Raw genomic sequence first — 23,564 nt, forward strand, 5'->3', positions numbered from 1 at the left:
CGTGAGCCTCCGCGCTGCGCTCAATTGTCTGGGCACGCCTTTGTCCCGGCGCGCTTTTGACCTGACACCGATAAAACATATAATAATAATAAAAATACCTCAAATTGCTTCATTTGTGGGATACTGGAACCAGCTTGACATTTCGCATCTTCTATCCCAAAGAGTCATGACTTATTTTGAAATGTTTCTGCTTCCCATAAAGGCCATTTGAATAGTGATCTTCTCTTGCACATCATAGATTTGCTGAAAGATCCACTACTCCAATGTTGATTATATTGGTTGTGGTATATCAGATACTTTAAAAATATGTACAATTTTACCTGATTAAATATAAAATTGAATTTTTTTCATCTGCATTCCAGGTTAGGAGGGGGCCCCAGCGATGCCAAAGAAGTTATGGCGCACAGGTTCTTCTCTTCAATTAATTGGCAGGATGTAGTTCAAAGAAAGGTAAGAAAATCATTACTGTCATTGAAATGCCAGGTAATATGGAAACACGTGGAGCAGGAAAAGAAAAGCTTTTGTAATCAAGTAGCATTCTAGTCATTCTTCCTCAAATACAAGCGCTGGAACCCCTTATATAGGATGAAAATACAGGCTTATATTGCTAGCTGCCTTCATGATACAGGAACTTCTTACTCAAGGCATAATCCCTATAAGATTGTTCTTTCAATCTGTAAGCATCTGAGCCTGTGTCTGTGGGATTTTGTACCCTCTAATGGAAACAAGGACACATGGTGGAGGCAATTCTATAAAAGTGTTCCAAAAGTTGCATTCCAAAATACTGGGAGCTAAGAATCTACACTCCTGGCCTCTATTATAGAATATTAGCACAAAAAGGCTTTTCTGTTATATTCACTCAGGAGTCAGTACGCATGGTGATCAATCTGTTCCCGTAAACTGGACTTGCAGAAGTTTTAATAGTTTTGCTCATCTCCCACAAATGTTCCCTTTTTAGTTTCTGTTCTGCAAACAAATTGTGCAGAAGTGTGGTGCTCTGCTCTGCTTAGTTTTCTTTTCAGCCTAAGTTTGTTTTTTCTGAGGCTTTGGTGCCCTGAGACCCCATGTTTGGGGATCCTCTGCCTGGCAAAGGACGCAGGTTCCACTGAGCAGGACTGCAGCTCTTCAGTGCAAGCCTGCAGGTGGACCTGGGGAGCCAGCCTGCTGCAAATTTTCAGGGCTTGGGGGTCTGTTCCCCAGCTCACCTTCTGAGTTTCTCAGTGGCTTGAGCATAGGCTGTGGGTGCCCTGTATAAGAACCCTCAGGATATCAAGGCACTGGCTGCATAGTTTGCCCACCTCCGTTACGCTGAGGTTCCATGGTGGTGGAGGTCTTGGTCTAGATCAGTCTGACTGGCAACCTGAAGAGTTGGATTTGGACACATCTACTGCAGAAAGTCATTTCCTTCTCTCCAGCTGCACTGAAATAGCTAACAGATAGGCACCTCCACAGAACTGTGAGTACAGCTCCATTATTTCCTATGGGAAAACCGAGGTGGGTCTGAAAATCCCAATTTTGAGGGTTTCTGGGGTTAAGGTTTAGGTCCCCAATCTCCAAAACACCTTTTTCTGTGTTTTTCAGTTTTCAAATATGTCTTCACGGGCTGTTTTTAGCATGAGTTTACTGGCAGTGGCCATCTTGGATTTCAAGTGATCTTTTCTTAAAATGCCTCTGGCTGCTTCAAAACCCCTTGATTTTAATTTTAATTGATTAGGATGGACTCCTCTGGGTGTGAGGATACCATTACTTGTAAAAATTGTAATGGTTGTTTGGCAGAGGAGCATATCATGTACCATGTGCCACAGCACGAGGGATGGGCAGGAGCTTCATGCTTGGCCCCATCCATGTCCTCCAAAGCTGGTGAACCACTATGGGTCCGGGAAATGGGTAAAAAGTCCGGTCCAGATCCTCTATCTTGCGATGACGTGAAGCAGAGGAACATGGAGTCTGCGGAACCCACGAGAGCCCATCCAGAGATTCTGCAGGCTTCATTTTCTTCCCCTACACAAGGCTTCTCCCCAGAATTTGTGAATCTGATATGGAGAACCTTCTGACAAGACCGGGTCAGTTAGTGCAACCTGCGGGTACACAGCCATCGACCCAGAGAGCATCTTCTCCAGGGTCTACTGCTCAGTTGAGCAGACTGGGCCTTGGCTCCAGTGATCTTTTAGAGCCAGATTGGATGTCAGACACCATGCCGTTTTTGTTTCAGGACTCGGATTCAGTCCTGGATGACTCTGGCTCCCTGTTTAGATCTGGCAGTAAAGAGGCTTCCCTGGCTCCTGACCAAGGGGATGACCCTCAGATCTGCTGCCTCTTCAAGTCAGTCTTTTTCTATCACTCTGTAAAATTGAAAGGGGATAGATTCCGTACGAATGTAAGGAAGTTCTTCTTCACTCAGAGAATGGTAGAAAATTGGAACACTCTTCCAGAGTCTGTCGTAGGGGAAAACACCCTCCAGGGATTCAAGACAAAGTTAGACAAGTTCCTGCTGAACCAGAATGTACGCATGTAGGGTTAGTCTCAGGACCAAGGGCCAAGGGCCGCCACATGAGCGGACTGCTGGGCACGATGGACCACTGGTCTGATCCAACAGCAGCAATTCTTATGTTCTCTTTATTGCCAGTGCTATTAAAGAGCTGAAGTTTGAGGCTCCATCCTCCACTTCCCAGTGCACGGTCATGAGTGGCTCTAACGCTCAGACCTTCTTTTTTCCTGCACAACCAGAGGAGTCCCTGAGGGTTGCCAAGGCCATGTCCAGGCTTTATCTGCATATTCCTATCTTCCTGGGCCACAGAAAATATCAGAGGTTTCACGTACTTCAGCAACATTTTCAGTTTGCAGCCCTTCTGTTCGGATTGGTGACAGCCCCCCACACTTTCACCAAGGTTATGGTGATGGTTGTGGCTCATCTCTGGAAGATGGGTATCCAAGTACATCCCTACCTGGACAAAGAGGCAGGAGTGCGAGATGGCAATGCAGCAAGTATTAGATTTACTCCAACAGCTGGACTGGATTGTCAACTTCAAGAAGAGCCATCTAGAACCGACCCATACTCTGGAGTATCTGGGAGTTCTGTTCAAAATGGCTCAGGGCTGCATTTTTCTTCCAAAGCCATGCAAACAGAAGCTGCAAAAATAGATCCTGTCTGTTGGCGATACAGCTTGGCATTATCTTCAGGTGTTGGGGCTCCATGGCAGCGTCCCTGAAAGTGGTCCCCTGGGCCAGGGCATCATACAACCTCTCTAGGACTCTCTTCTATCTCGGTGGTCTCCACAGAGGCATTCGCTTCAGATGCAGCTACCATGGACAGGGACAGAAGAACAGCTCACGCTGGTGGCTTCAGGACAGGGGCATGCCTCTCTGAATTTCAGAGTGGGTGACTCAAAACCGATGCCGGTCTTTTCAGCTGGGGAGCTCATTGCAGAAGCCAGTGGACTCAACCATAAGAAGGGGATGATCCTTATATCGTCTGGAGCTCCGAGCCATCCAACTGGAAAAGCTTATTGAAGGAAAGCTGTAAGGGTGTTCTCCGACAACGCCACAGTGGTGGAGTATGTGAACAGACAGGGGGACACCAGAAGCTCCCCCTTATGCCTAGAGGTTTAGATTCCACAGGTCTATGACTAAAAAGCTGTTTGATTATTTTCATCTAATTTCTATGTATTTTGGTGTGCTGAAAACAAATAAAATATTGAAAAAACTCCTAGACATCATGATTTGCCACAAAATGCAAAATTGTCTTCAAATTTATCAATTTTTTTAATATTATGGGTTTTAACCAAATTTAAAGTCCAAGTTACTATTAATTAATTCACATAAGTGCATTTAAGATATAAAATGCCAAAAAAAAAAAGGGGTTGTCCAAGTTAGGTAAAAAAATATAGCACTGTAAATCTGATGGTCAGCAATATATACATAAGCTAAGCAAGTTTTAGGGAAACAAATTCTATTTCCTCATTTCCCTAGTTCTTTTCTGGCCCTTTGTTGATATTTGCAGGTAAACAATCTCTGCCCCTTTCCCCCTGCAAAGGGGGTTAATATAAGTGCTGCTCTGAGTGACATGTCTGACTACTTGGATACTCAGCTGTATGTGTAAGCCTTAGCCCTGAGTCTGTGCTTTTAATGGTAGAAGGGGTTAATCTTTCCAGAAGAATCCAGTGGGAGGGAGACTCAGGGCAAATAGCAGCAGTTCCAATCAGTGCAGGGGGCATGGCCATCACTATGACGATTCGTATAAAGACAAAGAGCTGCTCTCTCCTGCAGTGCGCACGAATCATCATCAGGTTCTTGGTTCTAGGCTGTTCACACTTTTTTTAATCGCAGTTCGTGTTAGCTCGTCATTCTTCAACCGTTATGTTATGGCTCTGCGAAAGTGTATTAATTCGCCAGACAGTTTCAGTTTCATCTGTGGTGAGTATACAGTGTTGAAGCAACAGCATAATATTACAGACTTTGTGAAAAAAGTATACTTTGCATACTTTGGACTAAAAATTGGAGATCAAGATAAAGTTTGGGCGCCTCATAAAGTGTGCAAACGGTGTGTTGAGGACCTCCGAAACTGGTTCAAGGGTAAGAAAAATTTTTTCCGTTATGGGATTCCTATGGTATGGCGAGAGTAAAAGAACCATAGTGACGACTGTTACTTTTGTTCATGCGATGTGAAAGGGTTTAATTCCAAATGGAAGCATTCCATTTCATACCCCAATCTTCACTCAACAATTTGTCCCATCATCCACGGCACAGATATACCAGTACCCAAGTCCCCTGCTACCTTGGAAGAGATACCTAGCTCCGATGAAGGTGAAGTCATACCTGAACCAGATGATGAATCAAGTTCTTACTTTGAAGATGATACAAGACCAAAATTGTTTTCTCGGGAGGAGATGAATGATTTGGTAAGAGATTTAAATCTTCCCAAAGATGCCGCTGAGTTACTCGGATCAAGGCTGAAAGCAGGAATTTATTGTTGCCAGGAGTGTCATCTTCATGGCTCAGACATCGTGTAAAGGAGTTCGTTCCTTACTTCGCCCAGGAAGACAAGTTGATTTATTGCATCGATGTCGAAGGTTTGATGGGTCAATTTAAAATCCAATATGATTCAAAGCAATGGCATCTTTTTATGGATTCTTCAAAAAGAAGTCTCAAAGCAGTTTTACTCCACAACTGTGGTTTTTACACTTCCATACCTGTAGGTTATTCCGTACACTTGAAGGAAACCTACAAGAACTTGGAATTGGTTCTTTGTAAACTTAAATATGAAGACCAAGGTTGGCAAGTGTGTGGGGACTTGAAGGTCTTGTGCATGCTGCTTGGGCAACAAATACCCTTGTTTTCTGTGTCTATGGGACAGTCGAGACTGACAAAATCACTGGACCAAGAAGAGTTGGCAGCCGAGGGTGCTAACAGTCGGTGAAAAAAATGTCCTCCGAGAAACTTTGGTACCTTCCCATAAAGTTCTTCTACCACCTCTCCACATAAAATTGGGATTGATGAAGTAATTTTTAAAATCACTTCCAAGAGATGGAGAATGCTTCAAATACTTGGTCACCTAGTTTCCAGGCCTGTCAGAGGCAAAATTGAAAGAAGGTGTGTTCGTCGGACCAGACATAGAAGGCTTATAGTTGATCAAGAGTATGTCAATCCTCAAAAAGAAAGGTGGATTGCATTTAAAGAAGTCATACATAAATTTTTAGGCAATAACAAAGATCCTCACTACAAAAAGATCGTCGGACGAATGCTGAAAGCATTTCAAGCTTTAGGTTGCCTGATGAGTTTGAAAGTGCATTTCCTACAGTCCCACCTTGACTACTTTCCTGAAAATTTGGGAGCTGTGAGTGAGGAACAAGGTGAACGATTCCATCAAGACATTAAAGAGATGGAAAGGAGATACCAGGGAAAATGGAGCATTACAATGATGGCAGACTACTATTGGATGCTTCAGAGAGACATTCCAGATGCTACTCACAAGCGTAAATGCACCAAGAGGAGCCTCACAGGGAAGAAGAATAGAGTTTAGTGTGTGTAGGTGAGCGCATTTCAGTTCAAAAAAGGATTTTCATGAAAAAAATTGTAATAAAACTTTAATTTTGGAAGTCTATTTCCATTTATTTTGAGGTATTGCCTTATTTAACATAGTTACCTAAATTGTCAGGAAATATGATATCCTATGACAAAATAGAGGTCATTTTCGGATTCAGCGCACCAAAAAACATAAAGATTACTTGGAATAACCAAAACAGCTTTAAAAAGAAAGTTTTTTGCAGACCTGTGTTCTCTTTCTGTGGTCAGAAGCCCACCTTTAGGCTCTTTCTGTGGCCCAGATAGCTGGAGTGGAAAATGTACAGGCCGACTTCCTAAATCGACAGTTCCTGGATCCAAGGAAATGGTCGCTCTCCCAAAGGGCATTAGATCTCATTGTATACCACTGGGGCAGGCCAGTGATGGATTTGATGACTTCTGCCAAAAAACTCAAAAGTTAAGAACTTTTTCAGTCAAAGAGAGGAGACAGGAAGCTCCAGGTCCAGCTAAGTCTTTCTCCCTTGGCCCATGGTGGGCCAGGACATTCACAGGATCACAACTCATCCAGGTCTCATGATTCTAGTGGCCCCAGACTGGCCTCGCTGGCCTTGATATGCATAACTGGTACGTTTTCAGCAGGACAGGAGCCTCAAGCTGTCTCTTCTTTACGGGCTTCTCAGTCAGGGGCCAGTCCCTACGGAGAATCCACAGTACTTTTATTTTACAACATGGCTCTTGAGTGCACGGCTCTAGTGCGCAAGTGATATTCAGATGTGGTTATTGCCACTTTGCTTCGGGCTAAAAAGCCGTCTACTAAGGCTTTTCAACAGTGATGTGAAAAGGACCGGGTGGAGCCATTTCAGGCTCCCATTCCGATCATCCTTGCCGTCCTTCAGGCCAGGCTGGAAAAAGGCCTTGCAGTGGCTTCCCTTAATATGCAGGTGACTGGCGTTTTGTGTTTTCTGGCGCAGAGCCACAAGATTTCACTGGCAGCTCATCCCGATGTGACCAAATTCCTGAGAGGCATGCACTCTGACTGCAGCTTCCACTGAGGCATCCTTTCCTGTTGTGGAATCTTAACTTTGTACTGAAGGGCCTCTCTGAGGCTCCGTATAATAATAATAACTTTATTTTTATATACCGCAATACCACAAATAGTTCAGAGCGGTTTACAGAGGAAGAGACTATACAGACAGCGATTATACAAATAACTTTTGAATGTACATTAGCATGTTGAGATTTATCGAGTTTATCTGGAGTGTTTTAGGAATAGAAGTGGAGTCAGAGAAATTTGTCAAAGAGATAAGTTTTGATTGACTTCCTGAAAGTTTGATAAGAAAATGCGTTTGAAATAAAGTTGGTTAAACATTTGTTCCATTTGCCTGCTTGGAATGATAGTGTTCGATCAAGGAATCTCTTGTTGATGCAGCCCTTCAAGGATGGAAAGGCGAACAAGTAGGCACTACGTTTACAGGTTGTGCCTGGAAATTCGAAATGGTGAGACAGATAGATTGGGGATGAACCTGTTATGGTTTTGAAGCAAAGGCAAGCAAACTTAAAGATGACCCTTGCTTCCACAGGCAGCCAGTGTAGTTTATTGTAATATGAGCTTCATGATCCGATTTCTTGAGGCCAAAGATGAGGCGGACTGCGGCGTTCTGGATGATCCTCAGTCGTTTGATGGTATTGCAATAGTCTAGGGTACTTTAGATTAAAGATTGAACCAGCAGTCAAAAAGAGAGGAAATCAAAGTAATGTTTAATGGTACGGAGTTTCCATAAGGTGAAAAAACATTTTTTGACCTGAGCGTTGGTGTGATCTTAGTCAGACTTCGGTCCAAGATGACACCAAGGATTTTGATTGTAGAGTTAATTGGATAGTCTGACCCATTTAATCTCAGAGAGGTGTTCGTGATCTTGTTATTGGGACTTGCCCCCCAAAATTTAGTTTTTTCCAAATTCAGTTTTAGTTTAAATTGTTCTAACCTTGTAAGGACAGATGAGATAGATTGTTTTGTCTCTTGGGTCAGTGAGGTTATGGGAATAATTATTGTAATGTCATCTGCGTATATATATGATTTCAGTTTTAAATCAGATAGCATATTTCCCAATGATGCCATGTAGATATTGCCATGTAGATATTGAAGAGTGAAGGGGCGATGCTTCCCTTTTGGATCTCATAGTTAAGACTGTGTTTCTGGTGACTATTGTTTAAGCGAGGCGTATCTTGGAGTTGGAAGCTCTCTCCTATAGGGACCCTTTCTTTAGAATTACAGAAGCGGGTGTCACTCTCCGTCCTGTTCCTCCTATCTTCAGTAGGTTGTGTCCGATTTTCATCTGCCTGCTTTTCAATCTATAGGCTCAGACAAGCAGGATAGAATTTTGAGAAAGCTTGACTTGTGGGGAGTTTTGCTCCAGTAATTGGAAAGGTCCAATGATTTTCACCTTTCAGACTATCTGTTCATGCTTACCAGCCAGTCACAGCATGGCAGGCCGGCTTCCAAGGCCTCTATAGCTAGATAGATTCAAATGGTCATCTTTTCAGCATACATAGCCTATGGTAAACAGCCGTCAGTCTCTCTCAAGGTGCATTCCACTAGAGGTGTTGTCTCTTCATGAGCGAAGTCTTGGGCAGTTCATCCTGCAGAGATTTGTAGAGCGCTACTTGGTCTACTCTGCATACTTTGTCAAGATTTTATAGAGTGAACGTGGCGGTTAGCGAGGACACTGCTTTTGGGTCTTCAGTCTTGGGGGCAGACTCTTCTGTCTCTCCCTAGACATCAACCATTGCTTTGGTATGTCACCATATGTACAGACTCCTGAGTGGATGTAACAGAATAAAAGATTAGGTTCTTACTTGGATAGTCTTTTTTCTGTTAATCCTCTGAGGAGTCCATACGGCACACCTCAGTATTTACTGTTTCGCCTGCTTTTCTGCCTTGGATGTTTCTTGATTCCAGGCCTGGAGTTCTTCTCCTATCAGTCAGTCAGATGGCTTTATGTGAAGAATTCTAGTTTATGAAAGTGTATTTTTCAGCCACTGGCTCCTTATTGTTAGTGCTAGTTGCACTCAGCTGGTTGGTTCTCTACGGTTATTGGAAGTGTTTTGTTTTACAAATTTCTGTTCATTGTTGTTCTAATTCTTGTCTCTAAAAGTTACAGAACAGATTTGTGTAATGTATGTGGGGTCGTTCCCCATTCCCCTTCTTTGTATTCTGTTCCAGGGGAGCTTGATTGCTTTGGGACATAACTGAAAGGGGACACTGGGCTTTGCCTCCACATGGGAAGTAATCAAAACTGCAAGTTTACACACTGCTGCAAGTCCAGTTTGCGGGAATGGATTGATCACCATATGTACAGATTCCTAAGAGGATTAATAGAAAGATTATTATCCAGGAAAGAACCTAATTTTTATTAAGTGCAGTGTTTAGGCGTATGAACTTACACCATGTCTATGGCAGGCATAAACGCACGTGCCTAAATTCTGCATTTTGGCACATAAATGACAGTATAACATGTGTGGTAAATTTGAGAGATGCCCATGCCCCCCCCTTCCACATGAACACCCCCCCTTTGCATTTGCATGCTAAGCTTGTAGAATATCGTTTAGTATAGACTTATGCACAATTGTTAGTTGGATAATATTCACGTATATAAGTGCAAGTATATTTTTAATCTGATTGTGCAAATGTCATATACATTTAGGCCAGTGGTCTCAAACTCAAACCCTTTGCAGGACCACATTTTGGATTTGTAGGTACTTGGAGGGCCTCAGAAAAAAATAGTTAATGTCTTATTAAAGAAATTAAAATTTTGCATGAGGTAAAACTCTTTATAGTTTATAATTCTTTCCTTTTGGCTAAGTCTTAATAATAATATTGTAATTTATAACTAAAAAGACATATGATCAAGAAACTGTTTTATTTTACTTTTGTGAGTATGATAAACATACCAAGGGCCTCAAAATAGTACCTGGCGGGCCACATATGGCCCCCGGGCCGCGTGTTTGAGACCACTGATTTAGGCATTGACATTATAGAATAAGGGATAGGGAGAGTTAGATTCAGAGTTATCTTTTTCTGTTGCATTTTGCATAATTTTCTGGTTTTTAATGGGTGTCCACATTAAGTAGTATTGGCACTAAACAGAAGGAGGAAGATGATAGCAGCATTTTATTCTTTTGACTAAACTTAAAATATTTATTATTAATGTAAAGCATAATTTTTCTCTTCCTTTTTGGAAAAGCTTACCCCACCATTTAAGCCTCAGGTGACATCCGAAATTGACACGAGATACTTTGATGATGAGTTCACAGCACAGTCAATAACAGTAACACCGCCTGATCGATGTGAGTAAGGCAAAATTAATTTTTCTAGCCCATTAGAGTATTTGCATAACATCTGTTATTGATTTTGTAAGTATTTAATTTGCAACTCATGTGCTTTAAAGTTAGTTATTGTACATCTTTTTCTCTGAGGACAAGCAGGATGCTATATTACCACATATGGATGATGTCTTCTGACAGAGAACCCAAGATGGAGAACTTCAAGGAATTTTTCTGGAAGCCTTTAGAAGATTATACTGCACATATGTATTTCTTCCTGCTCGCCACACATGAGACCAGGCTCCCTCATTCTTTCTGCAGATCAGTGGGGTCATGCTATCCTGTCTCCCTCCACAGTTCATATCTTTGTTTGGTTTACAGCCTTAATTCTTTCATTGTTTTTGTAAGTGCTGTACAGGGCCAGTGTCCCCCCCCCCTAGTTGCTCTTTCCTTGTTTCTAGTGTTTTTGGCACTTAAGAGTTTCCTTTATTTTTCTACAGTTCATTGGCCCCTTAAGATTTAAGTGCTCATTAGGGTGGCTTTTTTTTTTTTTTGTCACCCTGACATTTTCACAGTTGAAACATTTGATTTTACTTTTACTGTTTTCCCTAACACGTTCCAAAAATCTCTCATTGATTTTTAAAGTGCTTCCAGTGTGTCAGGACCATGTCATTCACTAATGCTCACTTTTGATGTCTATGATGTCTAGAAATTTTTTTTTGATGCCAAAAAGTCCAGTCTTATTGACTTTGGCATGAGAAGCATCAATCCCCATAATCCATGAAGCTTCATCAGACACTAGAGATGGATCAGCATCAAGGAGATCTCCCCCTGCCTTGACATCGATAGCGTCTGTTGGGACCAAGCCTCCTCAAATTCCACTGCAAGAATTTGACATCTTCTTTCCTAGAGCCAAAGGATCCTGTGCTGTGTGTTGGACAGAGGCCAAGAAGTATTGACTTTGGTCCCCTTCGAAACTGCCAGGGCAATGGCATTGCCAGTATCCGAGAAGGGTCCATTTCAAGGGGGTTGTTCCTCTTCCAAGAATTTGGCACCTATATGCCATCCTCCACTGGGCTGTGGACCAGCCTTCTGGGGACATGGCTACTTTGACTAACTGGAAGCTTTGCCTTCACTGGTGCCTGCCCTCGAAGAGCAGATCCTAGACCATGCTCCAGAAGGAGCTGAGGCATCGTTGTTGGGCCCAGTGTTAGTCCAGCTCATTCGGCAGTCCCATGCTTTGCCTATTGGTCATGCATTGAGATTGTTGTCCAGAAGAGCAGTGGGGTTGGTGCCGGCTAAGCTGGTGTCAGTGTTCAGTCTCTCAGTGTTCAGACCCAGCCTGTTCCTCAGCACTTTCATCCAGAGTCTGGATGTGAGTCCAATAGACAGAGACAGGTACAGACTTAAACTCAAGATTATTACCTTGAGTCTGATTTGGACCTCGGACATTACTTTAGATCCCACCTCACCCCCCACCCCCACCTTGAGGAGCTCTTTTTAACTAGTTTTGTTCAGGCGATGGCACAGATCATCCTATTTCAGTTGGAAATTGAGGATGAGCCCAGGACAGAAATGTTGGACATACTATAACAATGCCCATTCACAGCCTCCTGCAGGCGGTACAGATGAAGCAGTGTCTATACCATCCATTCATGACCAACTCTATGTATAAAATTCAGAAGGCTCCCAGATTCAAGAAACTTCAGCTTCCACACTACTACTCCATGGTGGTTGAATATGCTCTCAAAAGAGCCAAAAGGTCCAATCTCATTCCTCAGTGCACTCAGGAAGGGATGCTAGGACTTTACAATCTTTTTGGAGAAACATGTTTAAGAATGATGTGCTAACCTCCTGTATGCATTTTTCCCAGCTGTTCATGAGTATGCTGTTCTAGTCCTTGGTGAACATTGTGGTGGAATTTGTAGACGCTCTACCAGCTGGGGGAGGCTGCGGTGCACTGTCAGATAGTAGCCAAGCTGTGCAATCATCAAAAGCACATGGCTTGGATAACCTATGATGCTTTTGATATGGCACCCAGGGTATACTCTATGGATATAGGGTTGCACAGACTCACTTGGCTGCATGCAGTTCAGGAAAGGCTGGTGGATAAACCTGTCAGATTGATAACCTCTCTGATGACAAGGTGGGGAACATCACTGGCCTCATCCATAAGAGAATTGATTCCATCAAGTCGCTCTCTCAGCCCATTCATGCTATGACTTTTCTTACATGAGGTATTTGGGCAAAAGGCAGAGATCCTATTACTCTCAAAGGCATAGATGTCTTCCTTCCTTCTATTCTTCTTAGTCACCCAGAGCTCATGCTCCCACCCAAGGCAGCATAGCTCAGAAGTCTCAACCAACTTTTCAGTCTAAGCAAAGGATGAGCTTTTGACTGGCTGTAGGAGAATATAGCTGCAGTAAAAGTAACCTACCAGATGGCCTACTGATTGGAGTGAAGCTGAATTTTTTCCATAAAAGCAGCCTCTTTTAACCTCAGACCAACAAATTCTCAAAATAGTCTAGATAGGTTACACCTTTCTTTGGCAAAAACTCCCTCCAAATTGTTCGCTGAGTGCATCAAGGTTAAGCTCTCAGCACCAGGAATTGCTTTTACAGGAAGCCTCTTCCTTTTTACAGACTAATGCAACGTTCTACCAGGGAAAAAAGGACTCTGGACTTCCTGGTCCCCAAGGAAACAGGGTAATTTCATCCCATCCTAGACCTAAGGGCTTTAAATAAGTATCTTGGCAAGGAAATGTTTGGGATGGTTTCCCTAGGCACCTTAATCCCTATGATTCAGGAGCATGATTGGCTATGCTCTCTGGATTTAAAGGAAATTTGTACCCACATTCAGATATATCCCAGCCACAGGAGATGTCTGAAATTTTGAGTAGAGAAACATCATGGCTGTCAAGCTTATAAGACAATGAAAAAAAGGCAAGGGGGATATCTTTTCAACCAATAATAAAGTCTTTATTTGAAAAAAGGTCCCAACAAGGATCCCGGTTTCGGCATTCAGAACCGCAGCGACTGCTTGTAAATGGGCCCTCCCGTTGCCGACTTTTTTGAACCTGCGTTTGTTTTCAACAAAGGTTGCCATTTTTAAATGGTGTCCTCTGAAGAAGGCGTCTTCTAAACGCCGAAACCAAGATCCTTATTGGGACCTTTTTTTCAAATAAAAACTTTATTATTGGTTGAAAAGACATCCCCCTTGCCTTTTTTTCATTGTCTTATTTGTATCTCAAGGTGAGGGGCTCTTCTGCCTGTCTGCCCGTCAAGCTTATAACAAATTTAAAAAAAAAAAAAAAATTGACCACATAACACCTTTACTTTAGCAAGAGCATTGGTTTCCCATAGAATAACTTATAAAATCATTACATTGGTGCACAAGATTCATTATTTAGGCTTTCCACAATATTTGTCCAGATTGCAGATTCATTATGAACCCTCTAGATTATTGCATTCATTGCAACATCGACAATTAGTGGTTCCATCTTTTTGTTTCATCTGTCTGGAAACAATTAGGGCTCAAATATTTAGTGTAACGAGTCCAGTGCTCTGGAATATCCTCCCCTTACATGTTAGGTTGGAACATTCTTTAGAGGCATTTATAAAAATTTCAATTTCTTTCTTATTTCAGGATGCATTTGGCCCAAGTTTATTATTTTATTCTTTCCTTTTTTTTAATCTCATGTTTTTCTCCCAAAGTGGGATAAGCAGGCATTCATGGCTAGTTCTGTTAACTAGGCTTTCTTTCCTAGCAATTTTGTAGTTCTCTGTAGACAGACAAGGGAAATGCAGGTGAAGTCCGCAGACTGAGCCTACGTGCCAAAGCTCTCCCTTAACTAGTTAAAACTTTGTGGGCATGTGCAGGAACCCAGTACACATAGCGCCCCTCCCCTCTCCTGTCATTTCTTTTTCTTACTGCTCCTGACAGGTCGCGAGCTCTCCCGTCTATCCTCACAGAGATAATTTCTCTCAGGAAACTTATAAAAAAACCAAAAAACAACTTTCTATTTTTTTTTCAGCTTTCAGAGCTTTAATTCTATCAATTATTTCACTAAAAAAAACAAAAAGCAAAGCCTGATGATAATGTCTCTTCAGGACACTAAAATTGACAGCCGACAACGTCTTCTCCCGGCATCTTTCTCTTTCCGGAGCAGGTAGCGGTTCCTGCGCGACTCAAGCCTCAGGGATCAAGACATCAATGCTGCTTGCTCCCTTCCCCCAGGGCCCGGTTTCAGCACCACAAGGGGAGGGGAAGCCATCTGCCTCCGATGCCAGTAGGCCAGCACAGGAAAGCCCCAGTGATTGAGCAGTGCTCTACTCCTTCACCGTCGTCTTTAACCACTATTCTAAAGGGGCAAGAAGTGGAGTTACATACTAAACGGATTCAGAGAAGGCTCCCGCGGGCTCAGTCTCAGCCTCACGGTCCTCTCCTGGCCACAAACAGAAGACTCCAAAATATTCAGGTACGTCTTCTAAACAGGGGAAATCTTCTTCAAAAGCCAAGTAAGGGGCTTCTCCACCTTCTCCCCAGGACCCTATTCCTGCAAAGCGCCCATCTCTGCTGACTTCCAATGGACCAAAACTCTAACCAGGTCCTTTCTAACGTTATCCTCCTTTATTGCAACAGGCTCCTCCACCTCCTCCAATTCTGGAGCCCCAGTGCTGTTCTCCCTGCCCAGCTCATATTTCTTCACAAACCCTAGATCTAGCCTGGCAGCCCTGTACCCTGCTTTGCACATTTCCAAGGTACTGTAAAAGGTTTCCAGGGATGCAGCTCATGTCATACTCATTGCTCCTCGCTGGCCCAGGCATATATGGTACATACTCCTCTTGGACTTTCTAGACGCTCCCCCAATATATCAGGGATACCATCCGGCTCTTCTATCTCAACAGAATGGGCAGTTACTTCATCCCAATCTCCAAAGTTTCAGTTTGACAGCCTGGAACTTAACAGATTTACACTTGCCTCAACCTGTGCAGACGGTCCTGCTGGCAAATAGATGCCCTTCTACCAGAAAGTCCTATCAATCCAAGTAGAAATGATTTTCTATCTGGTCACAGCAACACCATCAGAATCCTTTTCTTTCTCCTGGTGACTTTGTTTTATCTTATCTCCTACATTTGTCGGATTCTGGACTCAAATCCAATTCAGTCCGATTTCACCTGGCAGCAATCTCAGCTTTCCATCATATTATCGATGGAAAACCAATTTCACATCATCCACTGGTTTCTCACTTTCTCAAAGGACTTAATAACCTTCGACCTCCTCTGCGTGAACCTCCTCCAGCATGGGATCTGAATTTGGTTCTGGATGTTTTGATGCATGAACCACTGGGATCTGCTTCACTTTCTCTTCTGACTTGGAAAGCGGCCTTCCTAACAGCTTTAACTTCAGCAAGAAGAGTTAGCGAACTTCAAGTACTAGTCACTTATTACCCTTATCTCCAGTTCTTTCCTAATAAAGTACATTTACGAACTCATCTGAAATTCCTTCCTAAAGTTGTCACACATTTTCAGCTTACCCAAATTATTACTTTACCTTCATTTTTCCTCCTCCGCACTCCTCTCCAGCGGAGCAGATGCTTCATATCTTGGACTGCAGAAGAGCATTACTTTTTTATCTTAGCAATTGCTCCCTTACGTCAGTCAAATCAGCTTTTTATTTCCTATAACCCATCTACCCTAGGAAAACCAGCATCAAAAAGAGCAATCTCCTCTTGGATAGCACATTGTATTAACTTTTGCTATACAAAGCAGCAGCTTCAATCACCTGGTCAAATTGGAGCTCATAAAGTCTTCAATTACAACTCTGAAATCCATTCCTCTTCAAGATGTTTGCAAAGCTGCAACCTGATCCTCTGTGCATACGTTTACAATGCACTACTGCCTGGATCAGAGTTTTGCTTAAGATGTGTGATTTGGACAATCAGTTTTACGGAACCTTTTCGCATTATTTCTTTTTCCTCCACCCAATTTTAATTATATCAACTTGCGACTCACCTGCAAGTGTGCCTGCATTTCCCCTGTTTGTCTATAGAGAAAACAAAGTTGCTTACCTGTAACAGGTGTTCTCCGTAGACAGCAGCGGAATGCAGCCACACTTGCCCACCTACCATCCCCTCGTCTCCTCTTCTATTGCTTGGAACAAAACTGACAGGAGAGGGGAGGGGCGTTAGGTGTACATGCCCACAAAGTTCTTAAAGTTTTAACTAGCTAAGGGAGAACTCTGGCACGTAGGCTCAGTCTGCGGCCTTCACCTGCAAGTGTGGCTGCATTCCTCTGCTGTCTATGGAGAACACCTGTTACAGGTAAGCAACTTTGTTTTCTCTGTAAGTTGTCAGCCATTTTATTTGAATTTATTGTAAACTGACCAGAAAGTCCTCTACTTGAGCAGTATATCAAATGATGATAAACATAAACATCACTACCAGTATTGCATCTTGCTTTTTGGTTTTACATTTGCTCCTATAGGGTCTTAATAAAAGGTCTTGCAGTAGGTTACGGCATTGCTACACAGACTTGGAGTACATATGTTTCTTTACCTGGATGATTGGCTAATAAAGAGCACATCACAGAAGGAGTACAGGTACCATGTCCAGAACTATTTGGGTGCTGGAAATACTAGGGTTCGTTATCAACTACACAAAGTCCCGTCTACTTCTTATTCAAAGATTGGAGTTTATAGGAGCCCTGCTAGATTCTGTTCAGGCCTAGACCTTCCTTCCAGAGCAGATTGCAGATATCTTAATCTGCATTGTGCTCCCAGATCAACCAGATGTTGAGACTGCTAGGGCACACGGCCCATCTTTTACTTGAAACTATTGACTTTAGATTCCCAATGGTCACATCCATGGAGAACCTGGCAGACATATTTTCTGTGTCACTCCTGCACTGCAAGAAACTCTTGTGGTGGTCTATGTGGACCAGTATGACAAAGGGACTTCTATTCCAAATCTTCTCTCCACAAGATGTTAACAGATGTGTCCAACTTAAGGTGGGGGGGTCAATGGACCCTGGAGATTCAGTTGCTTATAAACCTCCTAGAGCCAAGGACAGTATGCACGTATGCCTGGAACAAACTGCCTAACTCGATATGTCAAGCTCCATCTCTGGCAGTAATCAAATCCAGACTCAAAGCCCACTTCTGTGAAGCTGCTTTCAATTCCAAACTCCAACCCACCTGCTAAACACCAATACCCGTCTTGTCTTATTCCCCCACCTGAGCACTGTACAGATGCACCTTCTTAAGAACATAAGAATTGCCGCTGCTGGGTTATGCCCAGCAGTCCGCTCCCACAGTGGTCCCTAGGTCAAAGACCTGCGCCCTAACTGAGATCAGCCCTACCTGCGTACGTTCCTGAGTACCTTCTACATTTAGTCTGGACTCAAAACCAACTCTACCAGGGTTCACTTTATTGTAATTGGTACATACCAGCATATAGAGGGTAAGACTATCTCTGTACAGCCTCTAGTTATCTGCTTCATGAGAAGCTTATTTCTCAAGCTCCCAGTCAAGCCTCCCACAGTGTTGGAGTACATATGTCAATGTCATCCTAATCCAACTGATGAAAGCTCCACTTGAGCCACTTGTTTCTTGACACCTGAAGTTTCTGACCTAGAAAGTCTTATGCTTGATAGTGGTCACTTCAGCCTTAAGGGTCAGTGAACTCTAGGTCCTAGTAGCTAATCCACCTTATTCAAGATTTCATTATAACAAGATTTCATCATAACTTAGATGGATTTAGATGGGATGGAGTAGGTTTTAACGGAGATTTCGGCATTTGGAACCCAAGCACAGTACTGGGTGGAGCTTTGGATTCTTGCCCAGAAATAGCTAAGAAGAAAAAATTTAAAAAAATTAAAGTGAATCATGTTGGGCAGACTGGATGGACCATTCGGGTCTTTATCTGCTGTCATCTACTATGTTACTATGTTAATGTTGGAATTTAATCTTAGACAATTGCTCTGCTAACATTCTTCCTGAAACCCCATACCCATCCCAATGAATGTGCACTGCACACTTTGAACGATAGGAGAACTTTGGCCTTCTATCTGGAATGGACTAAATCCCATAGATAGTCCACCTAGCTTTGTTTGTTTTGAACCTAACAGGATGGGGATACCCATTGGTAAATGTACATTATCCAATTGGCTGGCAGATTGTATCTCCTTTACTTATGCACAGGCTGAACTGACTCTAGAGGATCACATCTTTGCTAATAATGTCTGAACCATAGCTGTGTTTATCCCAGGACAAGCAGGCATGATATTCTCACATGTGGGTGACGTCATCTACGGAGCCCCGGCGCGGACAGCTTTTCAAGCAAACTTGATTGAAGTTTCAAGTTTGCACACTGCACCACGCATGTGCGTGCCTTCTCGCCCACTAGAGGGCGCATCCCACCTCGTGGTCCTCAGTTCAAATTTTTCCGCGGAGCAAGAAAGCCCTGTGGATCTGAGCTCCAGTGTTTTTGCCTTCTAGCTGCCGCGTTTAGTTGTTTTCCCTTCGAATTAGTTCGCGGTGCTGTTTTTCTTTTCGGTTCTTTTCAAAAAAAAAAAAAAAAAGTCTTTCGTTTTTCCTCGGACTCCGGGGACTCCCGGAATCCGTGGCCGCGGGACGTCGGGACGTTCCCGGCCTTCTTCTTTTCCTTCGTGGATGTCCCGTCCTGTTACGGGATTCAAAAAGTGCAGCCGGTGTGAAAGGTTGCTTTCCATCACCGACCCTCACCGGTGGTGCATTGTCTGTCTTGGGCCCGAACATCCGACAGACTCGTGTGATCGCTGTGCTACCTTCCAAAACAGGGCCCTCCGTCGCCGTAAGGCAAGAATGGCCGAATTGTTCGCCGTCGACGCACCTAAGGCCTCGACGTCGGCCTCGGCTTCGGCCCCGGCCTTGACCTCGGCCTCGGCGTCCTTGGGGGCCTCGGCCTCGCCTCGGCCCTCTTCCTCGAAGGCGTCGTCAGTGAAGCAAGCTTCGGGTAAGTCCTCTGTTCTATCCCCTTCAGCAAAGAAGCCATCCTCGAGTCAGGCCAAGGCGGGTGGGTCGACCCCGGCCCCGCATCGGACCTCGACTCCGCACACCCCGAGGGAATACTCGAGACCGAGGTCGCCCTCCAGGGAGTGTGCCCCGGACTCGGAACTCCCCACCTTCGTGGGGATTCCGGCCTTCCAGGATCTCCTCCGAGCTCTGATCTCATCGGAGCTGTCGGGAGCCCTGGAAGTGTTGCAGCGTGCTGCGGTTCCGGCGGCCTCGACCTCGGCCAGGGCGCCTTCGGTCTCGGAGGCCCCGGCCTCGGCTCCCTCGGGAGCCCCGACCCCGGCGACCTCGGTCTCGGGTACGGTGGCCCCGTTCACCTCGGCCTCGGCCCCGCCCCGGACCTCGACCTCGGGGGAACCCCCTGAGCGGAGTGTAAGGCCCAAGGAAAAGTTGCGCAGAGTGCGCCGTCTTTCCTCCTCTTCCTCCGGGTCTTCCAGACACGCCTCGCCCTCGACGCGACCTCGGACGGGGCGTCGATCGAGGAAGTCTAAGCGACCCCGAGGCTCGCCTCGGCGCGACCGCTCCTCGTCGTTCGGGGGCGAGGCGCTGCAGGTGTCGGAGTTGCGCCTCGACAACCCGAGGCTCCTCCGCTCACCTCATGGGAAATCTTCCCGGGCCGCCTCGCCGAGGAAACGGGAGAGTGTCCCACGAACCCCTGGGTCCTCACCCAAGGGCTCTGCGAGGAGGATAACTTCCCCTTCCCCCTCGAGGGCCCTCGAGAGGGGATCCTGGGATTCGGGATCCTCATTATTCCCATGAGGCCTCCCCCCTCTCCTCGGTGGGGCGGTCGAGAACCCCGTCTCCCCAGGCTAGGCCGTCCTCATTTTCATCCTTCGTTCAGGACATGGCCCAAGCCCTGGGGATTGACCTGATGGTAGGCTCTCGGTATTCCAAAGAATTTTTGGAGGAACAGGACCTCCCCACTCTTCCTAGGGAGGTACCTAGACTCCCTCTCAACAGTGTCCTTCTGCAAACCTGGCTGAATAACTTGTCAAACCCTCTTACAGTCACGTCTGTGCCTTCAAAAATGGAATCGAAATATAGGACGATTCCCCCTAAAGGGTTCGATAAGACGCAGCTCTCACACCAGTCTCTTCTGGTGGAGTCTGCTCTTAAAAAATCACAGCCCTCACGGGTTTCTGCGGCGGTTCCACCAGGCAGGGAGGGGCGGACCCTGGACAAGTTTGGCCGTCGCCTCTATTCAAATTCCCTGATGGCCATCAGGGTTCTAAATTACGCCTTCACCTTTTCCTCCTATTTGCGTGGTATGGTGAAGGACCTCCCTCAATATCGAAACTCGTTACCGGACTCCCAAAGAGCAGGATTCGATAAGTTTATGTCCAACCTGTCTCAATTGCGGTTGTACCTATTCCACGCAGTGTACGACGCCTTTGAGCTGGTTTCGAGGGTGTCGGCCCTAGCGGTGGCCATGCGCCGCTTGGCCTGGCTTCGCACCCTCGACATGGACCCAAACCTGCAGGAACGCCTGGCAGACTTGCCCTGTGTGGGGTCCGAGTTATTCGACGAGTCATTGGATGCGGCGACCAAACGCTTGTCGGAACAGGAGCGCTCTCTAGCATCCCTGGTCCGCCCCAAACCTAGACCCCCGCCGCAGAAACCCTTTCGGCCTCCGCCGCGCCGATACCCTCAGAAGTCGACTCCGGCTTTCTCGAGACCGCCTCCGAGACGTCCGTCTCAGCGAGGCAGAGGGGGACAAACCCAAGCCCAGGCGCAGGGCCCTTCTAAACCCGCGCCTTCCTTTTGACGGGCTGAGCGGACGGGGCGGGTTCCCCTCCGCACTTTCTCAGGAACCCCTTCCTATTGGGGGCCGTCTTCGGTCCTTCCGGGAGGCATGGACCGGGATTACCTCAGACGCTTGGGTGCTCCGGATCGTCTCCGAGGGCTACTCGCTCAACTTTGTGTCCTCGCCGCCGGACAGTCCCCCAAGTTTAGTCCCCTGCAACCGTTCGCAACTACCGACCCTTATAACCGAAGCCAAAGCCCTCTTGAAGCTTCGGGCGGTCGAGCCGGTCCCCAAGGACCAGTGGGGTACGGGGTTTTACTCCCGCTACTTTTTGGTCCCAAAAAAGACCGGGGACCTGCGCCCCATACTGGACCTCAGGAAGCTCAACAAATTCCTGGCCCGGGAGAAGTTTCGAATGCTATCTCTCCCGGTTTTGTACCCCCTCTTGGGGGAAGGGGACTGGATGTGCTCCCTCGACCTGAAGGAAGCATACACCCATGTTCCGGTGCACCCCGCCTGTCGAAGATTCTTACGATTCCAGGTGGGGGACCTCCACCTCCAGTACAGGGTACTGCCCTTCGGCCTGGCCGCGTCCCCACGAGTATTCACGAAGTGCATGATGGTGGTTGCAGCAGCCCTCAGGTCACGTGGACTCCATGTGTTCCCTTACCTGGACGATTGGCTCATCAAAGCCCCGACCAGGGAGGGGGTTATCTCAGCGACCCGACAGTCTATTGCCTTCCTGCAAACTCTCGGGTTCGAGATAAACTTTCCAAAGTCTCAGTTGAGGCCGTCGCAGTCTCTTCAATTCATAGGTGCGGTGCTGGACACGGTGCGCCTACGCTCCTACCTGCCGACCCAGCGGTTGGAAACCTTGGTACGGATGAGCCGCCAGGTCTCCCAACTATCGAGGGTGTCGGCCAAGCGCATGATGATGCTGCTGGGCCATATGGCCTCGACGGTACATGTCACGCCGTTTGCGAGGCTACATCTGAGGATCCCTCAGTGGACCCTCGCGTCCCAGTGGCGTCAGGAGTGCGACCCGGTGTCTCGCCTCATTTCGGTAACTCCGCCCTTGCGGAAATCGCTGCGTTGGTGGACAGACTCTTCAAATCTGTCCATGGGGCTATTGTTTCGCACTCCGCCTTTTCGCAAGGTCCTGACCACGGACTCCTCGGAGTACGCGTGGGGAGCCCATCTCGACGGTCTTCGCACGCAGGGCCTGTGGTCGACAGAAGACCGTCAGTGTCATATCAACGTGCTAGAGCTGCGAGCCATCTTCCTAGCACTTCGAGCCTTCGTTCACATATTGCAGGACCAGGTGGTCCTCGTCCGCACGGACAATCAGGTGGCAATGTATTATGTGAACAAGCAGGGAGGAACGGGGTCATGGCCCCTCTGCTCCGAAGCTCTTCGCCTCTGGGAGTGGGCGGCCTCCCGGAACATTTTCCTCCGGGCGGTCTACATCCAAGGAGAACGGAATTGCCTGGCGGACAAACTGAGTCGACTTCTGCAACCGCACGAGTGGACTCTACACTCAGCAGTTCTACGCGAGGTTTTCGCTCGCTGGGGAACGCCACAGGTGGATCTGTTTGCCTCTCCGGAGACACACAAACTACCACTATATTGTTCTCGGATGTACTCGCAGGACCGTCTGGAAGCGGATGCCTTCCTACTCGACTGGGAAGGGAGGTTCCTGTATGCATTCCCTCCGTTCCCCCTGATCATGCGAACGTTGGTACACCTAAAATCGTCCACGGCCACGATGATTCTCATAGCACCTCGGTGGCCGCGTCAGCACTGGTTCTCCCTGCTGCTCCAGCTCAGTGCCAGGGAGCCTCTCCCCCTGCCTGTCTCTCCTTCTCTGCTGTCTCAGAGTCAAGGATCCATGTTACATCCCAATCTGCAGTCATTGCACCTGACAGCCTGGTTTCTTGTTCCCTGACTCCTCCGGACCTGTCTCAATCGGTGAAGGAGGTGTTGGAAGCCTCCCGCAAGATCTCGACGAGGCTTTGCTATGCGCAGAAATGGACCAGGTTTTCCACCTGGTGCTCGTCTTTTCACCTGGATCCGGTATCAGTTCCGGTATCCTCGGTTTTAGAATATTTGTTTCATTTGTCGCGCTCCGGCTTGAAAACCACTTCGGTGCGGGTTCATCTCAGTGCGATTTCTGCTTTCCACCAACCTCTGGAGGGACGCCCTCTGTCACTCCATCCCTTGGTGACACGCTTCATGAAAGGGTTACTCAGGGTTTGTCCCCCTCTTAAGCCTCCGTCTGTCGTGTGGAATTTGAATGTGGTTCTGGCTCAACTGATGAAACCCCCGTTTGAGCCACTCAACAAGTCCCTCTTGAAATTTCTGACTTGGAAGGCGGTGTTTCTAATTGCCCTCACCTCCGCCAGGCGGATTGGGGAGTTGCAAGCCT

The 23,564-nt window shown here is 46.2% G+C and overlaps 1 protein-coding gene across 4 annotated transcripts in view; it reads left to right on the forward strand.

The window, feature by feature from the left end:
- The window catches only part of AKT2 (AKT serine/threonine kinase 2), a 263,142-nt gene that overhangs the window by 232,897 nt on the left and 6,681 nt on the right, over positions 1-23,564 (forward strand). For all 4 annotated transcript variants that reach the window (XM_033954597.1, XM_033954601.1, XM_033954599.1 and 1 more), the window contains 2 exons: positions 363-450; positions 10,266-10,368. In XM_033954597.1, the coding sequence (XP_033810488.1) occupies positions 363-450; positions 10,266-10,368 (191 nt within the window). The remainder of the gene's footprint in view (positions 1-362; positions 451-10,265; positions 10,369-23,564) is intronic.

Source organism: Geotrypetes seraphini, chromosome 8 (assembly GCF_902459505.1).
Source record: "Geotrypetes seraphini chromosome 8, aGeoSer1.1, whole genome shotgun sequence".
Lineage (NCBI taxonomy): Eukaryota > Metazoa > Chordata > Amphibia > Gymnophiona > Dermophiidae > Geotrypetes > Geotrypetes seraphini.